This window comes from Mastigoproctus giganteus, chromosome 10, assembly GCF_048544385.1.
Source record: "Mastigoproctus giganteus isolate SK-2022 chromosome 10, ASM4854438v1, whole genome shotgun sequence".
Taxonomy (NCBI): Eukaryota; Metazoa; Arthropoda; class Arachnida; order Uropygi; family Thelyphonidae; genus Mastigoproctus; species Mastigoproctus giganteus.
This window is the reverse complement of record NC_143584.1, coordinates 221,093,599-221,106,067: the sequence shown is the minus strand read 5'-3', so window position 1 is coordinate 221,106,067 and position 12,469 is coordinate 221,093,599. Positions and strand designations below refer to the sequence as shown.

At 36.8% G+C, this 12,469-nt stretch overlaps 1 protein-coding gene across 1 annotated transcript in view; it reads left to right on the top strand.

The window, feature by feature from the left end:
- The window catches only part of LOC150079951 (proton-coupled zinc antiporter SLC30A1-like), a 41,829-nt gene that overhangs the window by 16,453 nt on the left and 12,907 nt on the right, over positions 1–12,469 (top strand). Inside the window, exons 2-3 of the mRNA XM_090383288.1 lie at positions 6,267–6,443; positions 8,062–8,296. Coding sequence (XP_090239414.1) covers positions 6,273–6,443; positions 8,062–8,296 — 406 coding nt within the window. The 5' untranslated portion in view covers positions 6,267–6,272. The remainder of the gene's footprint in view (positions 1–6,266; positions 6,444–8,061; positions 8,297–12,469) is intronic.

Here is a 12,469-nt window from a genome sequence, read left to right as displayed (position 1 = left end):
CGTAATCTGAGCAAGAGGAAGAATCCCATCAGCATTGAGCTTGTTGAAACCATTCAAGGCCTTATGGGCCTCAGTTAGATCACCTCGCAGGTGCCTAGAATCCAGACGCTGCAATTTTCAGAACTAAAGCCTCTCGTGGTAAGAGCAACCCTTTGTTCCATTCACCAAACTCGTTGCCTTTCTCTGTACTCGTTCCAGCAGCTTTAAGTCCTTCCAAAAATGAGGCCTACAGACCTTATGCAGTATCTTATACAAGGGGGCAATCATCTCCTTATTCCTACCAGAAAAATTACTGTATATCATTGACACGATACCACGAGCTACTTTTGCAGACCGTCTGCACTGCTCAGAAAACTTCATATCTGACTGCACAATTACCCCCAGGTCCTTTTTATTCTCTACCACTGTCAGTGTAGTACCACACAGTTGATATGTTACTCTGGGGTTACTGCTTCTTATTTTACATTTGTCAATATTAAACTTCAGTTTCCACCCTCTCAGCCCATCTGCTCAACTTTTCTAGATCCTATTGCAGCAGTGTACTGTCATTAGTGTCCTTAACAACCCTGCCAACCTTCGTATCGTCTGCAAACTTGGACATTAAGCTTGATATACCATCATCAATATCATTTATAAATACAGAAAACAACAATGGACCCAACACTGAACCCTGAGGGACTCCACTAATAACATTAGTCCACGAAGAGCACTGTCCATTGATTACCACTCTCTGTCTTCTCCCACTCAACCATCCCTTTATCTATAGCAGCATCTTGCCCTTAATGCCATACTGCTCCAATTTGTACAGCAGTCTTCTGTGTGTAATTTAGGCCGTTTTAACGCATGGGCGCACCCGGCGGACGCCAGGGCCCTGGCCTACTGGGAGCCACACTTAAGGTTAGGAATGCGACTAAGAGAGACCCAGAAAAAAATTGAAACAAAAGCTAAACTGAATAGGGGCCACATTTGGAAATTCGCCGGGGGCGCCCGATAGTTCTTAAAACGGCCCTGTGTGCAAGAGTATCAAAATCATTCCTAATATCCAAGTATATGATATCAAAAACTGAGTTTTCTCAGTTTAAATCAGAAATTCTCATTCACCAGCTGTTGCTTAAATTTTTCACTCATACAGTATTTAAGCTTATGAAGCAGAAGAAAAAATTCTTTTAAATTTATATAGTGAGATAGAATAAATGAGCAACTTATGAGTCTTTCACGGTAAATGAAGAAACATAATACAATATGCTGTTAGCCTTATTTTTGATCACGATAAGAGTACCATACTGTGCCGATTCCTAGAACTTTCTAGCTCTTCTCATGTATACGCTGTATTATCAAAAGTATTGGAACATCAAGAGATATTCATACAAGTAACAAAACGCAATTTTATTATGGCGTAGGCCAATCATACCTCGTGGGTAGTTCAGTCGGTATAATCCCTGTCTTCTCCACATCGGGTGGGAAAGATCTAAGTTCGAATCCCGTCAATGACGCGAGGATTTTTTATGGGTCTTTTCACACGTTGGCTGAGTTAGTGTCAGACCAGGATAACATGGATTTTTCTCTTGAAACTCGGGTTTTTCGTCCAGCAAACAGCAAATCGACGACAGAACACAAGCAATTTACAGACATTATATACAGGGTTGTTAAAATTAAAGTATCCCTATGTAGAGGGCTCTGGAGCGAGTTCTAAAGCTCGTACTGAAGAGAAATTTGGACAACAGGAAAATTTGTCACTATATGGCACTGTGGCAACACAAATCACTTGAACAGCGCTGCAATTGTTCAATTTGTACTCCATTTTGGTGAACAACAGTTTCCATTCGAAGAACAGCATTTTCTACAGCAGAATGTAACATGTCAACTAGAATAGCCAGCACATGTCTAATGCTTCCTTCAGATCTGCGTTTAACATCCTTCCCGATACACCTGATTCTTCAAAAAACTCCACAACCAGAAGTCGCATGGGGTGAGGTCCGGTGATTGGGATGGCCAAGATGTCTGGACACAACGGCTGATGACCCGTTCTTCTGTAAAGTGTTGCCTTAGCAATCTTTGGACACAATGGTGGATGTGGGGTGGCACACCATCTTGCATGAATATGGTATCCTGAAGGCACCCATGTTGTTACAGCTCTGGTATTGCAAAATTTGCCATCATTTCATAATATCGCTGTCCAGTGATGGAACAGGTGCGGGGTCCAGTCGGTGTTACCTGTTCAAAAAATATGGCCCAATCATGAATGTGGCAGTAAATCCACACCACAGTCACTTTTGGAGAATACAGCGGGACCTCTTGGATAACTCAAGGGTTTTCTGTTGCCCAAATGTTCTGTTGTGCATATTTACTTGTCCATTTAAGCAGAAGTGGGCTTCATCACTCGAAAGGATGTTCATGGACAAGTGATATCTGAGGAGGAAACTGAGGTGCGTATGTGAAACGAATGTCTGCATCACCATGCTTTAGCATGTGCATCTTGTAAGGACAGTACCGCAACACCTGGCGCACTACTAGCCTTACAGTGGCTAGTAATGCATCAGGTGTTGTGGTTACTATCCTTAGTGGAATAGTAGTAGTAGCAGTGGCATTTGATGCAAGAAAGCAAGTGTATGAGCTTATGCAGCATTAGCCAAAAAAAAAATGTAAACGTAAATTATGCAAATAACGTGTTATTTGCATAATCGTAACTAAGATAGTTATGCACCATACAGTGGCAAATTTTGTAACTAATTTTTTTTCCAATGGCGAGTGTACTTTATTGTGCCTGTTATCCAAATTTCCCATACATAGGGATACTTTAATTTTAACAACCCTGTACACAATGTGGCCTAAGTTTCTGATATTTGCCCACCCCGCAAACATTCTACTAACCTTTAGCAAGTTTTACTGGAGAGATTTTGCCATTCCTCATACAGAATATTTATTAATGCAGCTTATCAACTTCAGCCTTCAACGTCGGTTTCACAAAAGACTCTGCAGTTTATCCAACACCTAAATGGAGTTAAGCTCGGTGTTCTGACATGTTAAGAACATCAAACGTAACTCTATTGAGGTTGGAGCAAGCCATTTTATTGATAGCATATTTCCTTGAAACCAGGTCATCAAACACTGAACGTTTTTTAACAGGAAACGCTGGCTGATGGTGAAAATATTTTATCGGTAGGTTAACCGTTGACTACTAAAGGAGCTGCAATAGTTGGTTTGTTATTTTCTAAAAAGTCAAAGTGGAGCCATTGGAACGTTTTCTTTTTTATCACAGCCACAAACACGAAGGGTATGAGTATTAGAACTTATAGTACTTAATACTGTGAATGGATTGAAAGTTGAGAAGATATTGTTCAGAATAATCACCTTAGAGGGCATAAATTCAAACTGAGGAAAGACAGTTGTAGGTAGATGTGTGGAAGTTTGCCTTTAGCCAGCGGGTAGTTGATTGGAGGAACAGACTTCTATCTTTTGTTGTGGAAGTTGATAGCCTAAATAAATTTAAGGCAGAGGTGGACAGGTATTTGGAGCAAACGGAGGGGCGAAATGGGAGTTTTTTTTTTTTTGGCTGATGCTACATAAGCTTGCTTTCTTGCATCGTATGCCTCTACTAATGCTAGTGTTGTTGTTTTTTGGGTTTTTAGGAGCCTCGGTGACCATGGCACTCAGTATCCCTGTGCGCCATGGTCACCGTGGTCTATAAATCACGTGTTCTGAGGTTGATTTTCTGTTTTGCTGGACAAAAAATCCCCGAGTTTCTGGAAGAAAAACCATGCTACCCTCACCTGAGACCGACTAACTCAGCCACGTTGTGAAAAAGACCCATAAATATTCCTCCCGTCGACGGGATTCGAACTCAGGTCTTTTTCCTCCGGTGTGGAGAGGACGGTGATCCTACTGTGCTACCCACGAGGGCAGATTTTTGTAAATATTAGAATTTTAACGTAGTGTAGTGAAATGAATTGAAGTGTAAATTGTAATTTTTGGGAAATATATGCGAAGGAAAGTTGTTCCAGAAAATAGAAGTGATAAACAAAGAAGAGGAAAAAGTTGGTTCTGTGAATTTGGAGCTAGACAATGAATGGAAGTTAATTGCTTGCGGCACGAATTCAGATTTGTTTGGGAGTGGGACAATTACAGATGTCAATTCAGAAAGTGTCCATGAATGTATATTTAGAAAAGAATAGAGAAAAAACCATGCTACCCTCGCCCGACTAACTCAGTCACGTTATAAAAAGCCCCATAAAAATTCCATGTTATCATAGGGACTCGAACTCGTCTTTTCCACCCAGTGTGAAGAGAATGGCAATTCTACCAACTGTGCTACCCCTGAGGGTTCTGTGGCATGAGAATAGAATTATAAAGTAGGGCAGATTTGTGCAGTCAGCAGTCGTTCAGAAGAAAAGTAATGCCGAGAGCTAAAAGAAAACCAAGTTTTTTGGTTTTCTTTTAGTTGGCAAAGAGAGCCTAGAAGACAAGGTCCCTATAGACTTATGATCGTGTCTAGTAATTTGAGTGTCATCTAATATGATCGTAAAAGCAGTAGCCCTCATGGGTGGCACAGTTGGTATAACCAACATCCTTCCCATACTGGGTGAAAAAGACCTGAATTCGAATCCAATCAGTGAGCAAGGAATTTTTCTGCGTGTTTTTACATGGCTGAGTTAATTGTTCAAAGGTGAGGATAGTGTGGTTCTTCTCCTGGAAACTGATTTTTTTTGCCCAGCAAAACAGCACCTAAAAACTCTACAACCAATCATAGGAGCAGTAAACATTTTTGGCAAGAAATAAGAGGACTGACTTTTAATAGGATTAAACCTAACTAAGTTTTCTTTACTCTGCTGAAAAATTCTATGGAGATTAGCATTTAAAGTATTATAGTGGTGGATATTCAAGAAGTTAAAGCTGTGCAGGGCAAGGTTTCTAAACATGGAAGGTGAAAAGTATTGTGCAATCATCAACAGAATGACTGATAAGATTTTCAGTTAGTGGAAGAGGGGTTTTAATACACAAAAGGAAAAGGATAGAAGAAAGATCTGAATCTTGGAGAGCACCAATATTAATGGGGAAGTTAGAAGACTGAGAGCAAGTTACCATCATCAGCAGTGAGTGGTCAGAAAGAAAAATAAATGCCCAATCAAAAAACAGTTTGCAGTCTATAAGATGAAAGTGTAATTAGACTTTTATGACAAACACAATAAAGCCTTAGAAATGTCAAGATAAACTGCTTGAGTGTAACCCACATTTTCCATTTGTCCAACCATCAGTATATCACCAGTGGTTCGACACTGACGGAATCCATATTGACAATCATTGATGGAGGAATCCGCTAATGATGGCCAATCAAGTCTAGAATGACCTAGGTGAACTATCTCCTACCAGGAATGTTGTAAGTGGTTTACCTAGATCCTCAGTGCAAGGGTTAGATGTTGTTATTGGGTTTTAGGAGCATTAGTGACTAAGGCCATATTGCTCTATACAGGGTGTTTCAAAAGTGATGGTCAATAATTTAAAGGTGAACTGAACCCTGGAGGACTCCACTGATAACATCAGTCCATGAACAGCAGTGCCCATTGATTTTTTTTTTTTTTATGAAAACCCCAAACACGAAAGGTATCAAAACCTATAGTACTTAGTACCGTGCATGGGTTGAAGGAGAAGTATGGGGGGAGGGGGGTTGCCGGAAACTTTCCTCTAGAGACTTAACATGGGTTTCACCACTTCAAGCCTCCAATAAGCAAAGTGGTGGTATTTCACCGGTTGATGAAAGTCATCTACCACCTATTGGTAACCACTCTGTCTTCTTTTTGTGATGTCAGTACATTTGATATGTACATTATACACAGCAGTGAAAATTTATTCTGAAATGTGTTTTTATTGTGCTCAATACTGTATATATAATAATTTACTATTTCTGTAGGAAAAAAAAGCATTTCTTTTAGAATATACATTTATTGATCACCTTGAAAATTTTCATTCACATTGCTGCATTTGATGCTGTTCCTTTTGGATAATAATCAATAAATTTATCATCCTAATACTGGCTTGTAAACGTTTCAGTAGAATCAGTGGTGTATTATCAATCAAGTTTCCCTATGTAACGGGATTTGTTATATAATTATTCCAAAATCTAATAACAAGCATAACCTGTGGCAGAACACCTCCCACTTACCACGAGATAATGTGTACTTATTAGTGACGGTTCCTGAAATAACAACAAATCTAACTTTGAGCAGAAGTTTATTTTAATGTTCATTAATTATTTTTATTCTATACTTCAGCTAGTGATGACTTCCTTGAAGCTGACCAAACTGTACCTTGTCATTGCTGTAACAGGATTCTTCTACATTACTGAATTAGTAACAAGCCATTATAATGAATCCTTGGTGCAACTAGTGGATTCCTATCATGTGTTATATAATGTTCTCTCTCTACTTTTGGTGGTCGTGTGCTGTCGGGTAAGAATTAGACAGTAAAAAAAATTACTTTGATTTTATTCTTTTACCTTGCTTCCATTTTTTGGACAAATCACTACCCAGTTTTAGTGCTTACCACACTTCATGGGTGATAACTAGGCATAGTCAGTGAGAGTTCTGATAACCAAATGAAATAAAAGGTATGATCAAAAAGTTTAGCAAATGATCTCAATTTTTGAACACTGGCTGTAGCTAAGAGATTTTGATTGGAGCTAACATCTTTTGAGTATGCACACATCAAGTTTTAACTTGCTAAATGCCAGTCTAGTGGAAAGCGGCTTTGAGTGAACACTGGTTTTTCTCATTTCTCATGTGTATAAAAAATGATAAAGTTTGAACAATGTGTTGAACATTAAATTTTGATATAAATTTAGAAAGTCAGCTGCAGAAACACACGAAATGCTTGCTACAGTTTATGGAAATGATGCTATGATGGGGTAAAAAAAAAAAAAAAAACAGAAGAGGCTTCAAAGGCCAAAAAAGGTATATCAGTCAAAATCACATATAAACGTTATCCTGATCAAAGTTTTTATGAGGGGATAGTGCTTCAGATTGATTTTGTGAGATGTCACCATTAATGCAACCGACTATCAAGAAGTTTTAAAATAGTTTCAAGACAAAATCTGCTGTAAAAGACTTGCAAAATGTCAAAATGGTTAGCTCCTTCATCAACACAATGCACCATGTCACACATCACTTGCTAGCTGTTACTTTTTGATCAACAAAACATTCCTGTTGCAGCACCCACCTTATTTTCCAAATTTGGCAGCATGTGATTTTTGGCTGTTCCCAAAATCAAAAGAGGATATAAAAGGAAAAACAATTTTAGTTAATTCAAGAAATTCAAACACAAAGACCACCAACAGCATTCACAAAAAGACTTCCAAAATGTTTTGTTTAGTGGCAAATAAGATGGAACAAGTGTATGGTTGAAGGAGATTATACTGAAGAATATTAACAATGTAAACTTTCATCATCAAATAAAATAAATTTTTTGCATTATTCACCAAACTTTTTGATCAAACCTTGTATTTCCATAATACAAGAGATGTGATAGTGTTAGCAATTAAAAACTCAAACTGAGCATATAAAATAAATTTTTTTACATACACAACTGAGGCTATTACTAATAGCATGGAACCTTGCATGAATATAAAAATAATTAATAAGAAAATTGCACTTGCAGTAAATAAACCAAAAAATCCAATAATTTCCAACTTTTATATCACTTATTTGTTCTATAATGTTTCCAGTCCTCAGCTAAAGCCATGTCTAAAGTGAAAAATTGTCTTTAATCTGATAAAAAAATTAGAAAAATAAAATAATAATAATAATACAGTGAAAAAAAAGTTTGAAAAGCAACAGGTAATTAGTATATTTAAATCAGCTTTAACAAGCTCCAACTTCTCTGAACTAATCACAATATCTTAACTGAGACTTCATTGTAAAGTTTTCTCTTTTATTTATCTACTGCTGCTTCTGTTTAAATTCTGAATTTAGAAATGGAACCATTAAGTGTACTAGAAATTAAAACCAGAGTTGCATTTCCACATACATTTTATTAACTTCAAGAACTTTAATCAGATTATTTTTATTTCAGGTATCACAGAAACAGACAATAAAGAATACATTTGGTTGGGCTCGCATTGAGGTCCTTGGTGCACTTGTGAATGTCCTATTTTTGACAGCTCTCTATTTCACTGTAACAATGGAAGCTATCCAGAAATTATTCCATCTATCCCGTTCTGTTGGTAAACCCCCACATCCCTATGTGCTTCTTGCATTTGGAATAGTTAGCATGTTCCTGAATGTCCTATGCTTTACCCTTGTTGGAGGTGCGAAAAGTATTATAAAATTTAATTGCTTCTTTAATAATAATAACTGCCATAAGTTGTATTAGATATAACAAATTTAAAATTTTTCCCAGCTTGCATGCAACAAATTATTATTGAATTTCTGCTGGGAAAGGGATTTCATATTTAAAAAAAAAAAACCTCTTCATTAGAATTAAACCTAAACAGCCATAATTATGTAAATGTTAATTATCTAAACCAGTGTTTCTTAATCTATGGCCTACTGGTGGTTCATAAGTACTAATCGGGTGCCTCCGTAGCCAGGTGAGCAGGAGCAGCAGTGCATAGCACACGCTTCTTGATTAGACCAGGGTTCGAGCCCGTGAGCCACCAAATATGAAGAATGCGGAAAGGTCAGGGAATGACCACCGCATATCCCCAGAGCAATATGGTATTAGTTGCTAATGCTCCTAAAAACCAAATAACAATAACAACAGCATGCACTAATCAAAGATCAATAAATTAATTCTATTTTTTTTAAAAAAAATAGAAGTTTCATTTTATTTTTATAACACGAATATTTCAATGGTGGTCAATATTTGTCCACCAGACTAATACTATTTCCATAATAATAAAATTTATTTTAATAAAAATAGTCTAAGAGACAATGGCACTCTGTAAGTGCCAGAATGTTTAAGAATCACTGACCTAAATATGAGGAAAACTTAAAAGTGCTAAAATATTTATTGGCAATGTATTTGGAATAGTAAGTTCTAGTTGGAGAAGACACACACACACAGTACTGTTGAAAGTTTTAGAGTGAGTACTAAAACTTTCAACAGTACTGTGTGTGTGTGTCTTCTCCAACTAGAACTTACTATTCCAAATACATTGCCAATAAATATTTTAGCACTTTTAAGTTTTCCTCATATTTATAAGTTATGATTTTTAGACAATTTTCATGTGCACATAATTTTGGTAGCTTTACAAAGAAGAAAAAGAGGCTTTTGGTTTAATTGATAATTAATTGATTTAATCATTAATACAAAAATATCATGCTGGAAAGAAAGTAACTGTTTTTTTAAGTCTTGAAAAAACAAAACAAAACATGTACATCCCTTTTAAAAAGAGAAGCTCATATCTCACTATCATATTTTTTGTTTATTTTGTTGCAAAGCAAAATAAATGTGAAGTTTTGCCCACCATTAAAGATAAATAGTAGCAGAGCAAATATACATATCATTGCAGACTTCATTGAAGTTCTGTGTTCAACTATGTTGATACAATAAGCTCTATGCAGTTTATATTGATGATGCAATGGATATCCAAAAGTGTCAGCGATGGTGACATTTTTGTGATTGCTGTATAACTGCATTTCTGTCAAGATTATCTTTCATTACTTCTTTAACCACTGACTTCATTATTTTCCCTAGAAAACAGAGGTCATGCTTACAGGTCTGTAATTACAGTATTCACTTTTCCCTTTCATTCCCCTTTGTAAATAGGGGAAACATTTGCACATCTCTGATCTGTAGGAACCTCTCCTGAACTCAAGAATGCTCTCATAATGATGGCTTAAGGTCTGCTTACCCTCTTTTGCTGCTTCTTTTAATATAATTGGATATATTCTGTCAGTCCCAGTTGGCTTATTCACTTTTCGCTCACACTTTCAATAAATTTCTCACAATTTTCTCTTCCACTTTCCTCTCAGTTATTACAAAACCAATTAGCTCCCAGTTATAACTTGATGTACTTCTGGTGTTCCCATCCCTAAAAACTTCATGCAATCTGAACAGGATCATCAACAGTTATGCATTTCATAACTCGCATAAGTACTGTAATTCATTCCCTCCCTTCTAGCATTAACATAAGCACAGAATTTTTTTGCCACCTTTCTTTGCATCTTAGCCAAAGACCTCAAAATCTGACTTAACTTGCCTAATCCACTTAGTGACTTCATTGCAAACTAATTTGTACTTCTTGTAGGTTTCTGTGGCCCTTGTTAATTTATAACTATCCCATGCATTTTTATTCTTTGCCACTAGTCTCATTAGTTTATCTAACATCTATTTAGGTCTAAAGCTTGCACAGTATCTCTTAGTTGAATAAAAAGTCTACTAGTTTTTACAATTAGCATTAGCATTAGTAGAGGCATTTGATGCAAGAAAGCAAGCTTATGCAGCATCAGCCAAAAAAAAAAAAAAAAGTAACATAAATAAATAAAAATAACCACTTCCACTTCACCCCTCTGTTCGTTCGAAATACCTGTCCAGCTGAGCCTTAAACTTATTTAGGCTATCAACTTCCACGACAAGGGATGGAAGTCTGTTCCACCCACCAACCACCCGCTGGCTAAAGGCAAATTTCCGCACATCTATCCTACATCTGTCTTTCCTCAATTTGAATTTATGCCCTCTCAGGTGATTACTTCCCTGAATGCTCCCCATTTAGAATTCACAGTTGGTCCCATTTAAAAACTGTCTAAGAGCTGTGTAATTACCTTTGCAAAAGCAAATCCCTTTCCTTTACCTTTTATAGTAGTTATATCTTTAAAGAAATCCAACATCAATATGCTGTGGTCACTGCCATATAGTAGTTTTTTTATCTGGAGATTCTTAATGCAAGAAAAGTCACTGCTGGTAATCAGATCAAGATTACTGCTTTCTCTCATTGCCTTTTTAAGATGCTGGTAGAAAACAGTCATCCAGTATATCCAGAAAAGTTGTGTTACTATGTGAATAAACAACCCACAAGTTTCAGTCAATATCTGGAAAGTTAAAATTCCTAATTATAAGGCATTCTGATTTACTGGCTTACTGTATTTGTCTGTATAGTTCATTATACTCATCATAGTAATTTGGCTTATAACATACTCGTACTCTAATTTTTGGTTTCCTAGTGCTTATGTCACACTAAACTGAGTCAGAATTATACTACACACACACACACCCCAACTGGTGCATTGCCTTAGACTTTATGTACTTCTTAACCAAAAGTATTACTCCACCCTTCCTGTACACATTGTACTCAACCATATTCAAATTATCCATCGCTTATATCTGATGGCAGCATGTTTCTTTTATCCCTATAACATCTGCATTTGAAGACTTATTTATCAAATTCATTTACTCTATTACTAGTATTAGTGCACAAGCAAGTATATGTTCATCTGTTTTTACTCTTAGTAATCCTAATACAGCCATATAGTTGCTTGTCTCACGAGGACCCTCAGCAGGCTTTGGAATTGCTCTGACTTTGCCTTTCAGGCTGCTGTATGTTTTATTAGCATTAACAGAGGATTATGATGCAAGAAAGCAAGTTTATAAAGCATCACAAACCCTTCCCATTCCACCCATCCATTTGCTCCGAATGTTTGTCTAGTTCTGCCTTGAATTTATTTAAGGCAGAACTAGACTTCCTTGAATTGCTGGAAGTCAACTTCCAGCAATCAACCACCTGCTGGCCAAAGGCAAATTTCCGCACATCTATTCTGCAACTGTCTTTCCTCAATTTGAATTTATGTCCCCTCAGGAGATTAATCTGGGCAAGAGGAAGAATCCCATCAGCACTGGGCTAGCTGAACCCATTCAAGGCCTTATACACCTCAATCAGATCACCTCGCAGGTGCCTAGTCTCCAGACACTAATTTGCAGAATTTAAGCCTTTCTTTGTAAGAGCAAGCCTTTGTTCCATTCAGTAATCTTGTTGCCCTTCTCTGTACTCATTCCAGCAGCTCTACATCCTTCTATTATTAGAAACAGCAGAGGCCCAATGATAATATCATTCAAGGTATTAGCATACCTATTCTCTATCACTAAGTGTCATCTTTTCAACAACTTTTGGATACCCTGAAGGTAAAATATAATACATTTTGAAACAATAAACAACTCCAAGTTGGTCTAAGTCAACTGGATTTGATATACTTCTTTCTGTCCAAGAAGTGTTGACGAGATTAGAATAAATAATCTGAGAGGACAATAGAGCAAGCTCCAGAAAGTAATGGATGACTACAGACACCTTGCTTATTAGTGCAATAAACTTTGGTACTGTGTAGTATAAGATAATTTTTGCCATCCCTTTTTTGACAGTCTTTACAAAATGAAAAGAAATGAAATGAAACTATATGATGGCTGACCCTTTAATCCTTTATTAAATTATTTAGTTTTGGTTTATAGTCTCCGTGCAAAGGATTGACCCACTGTCACACATAATGGT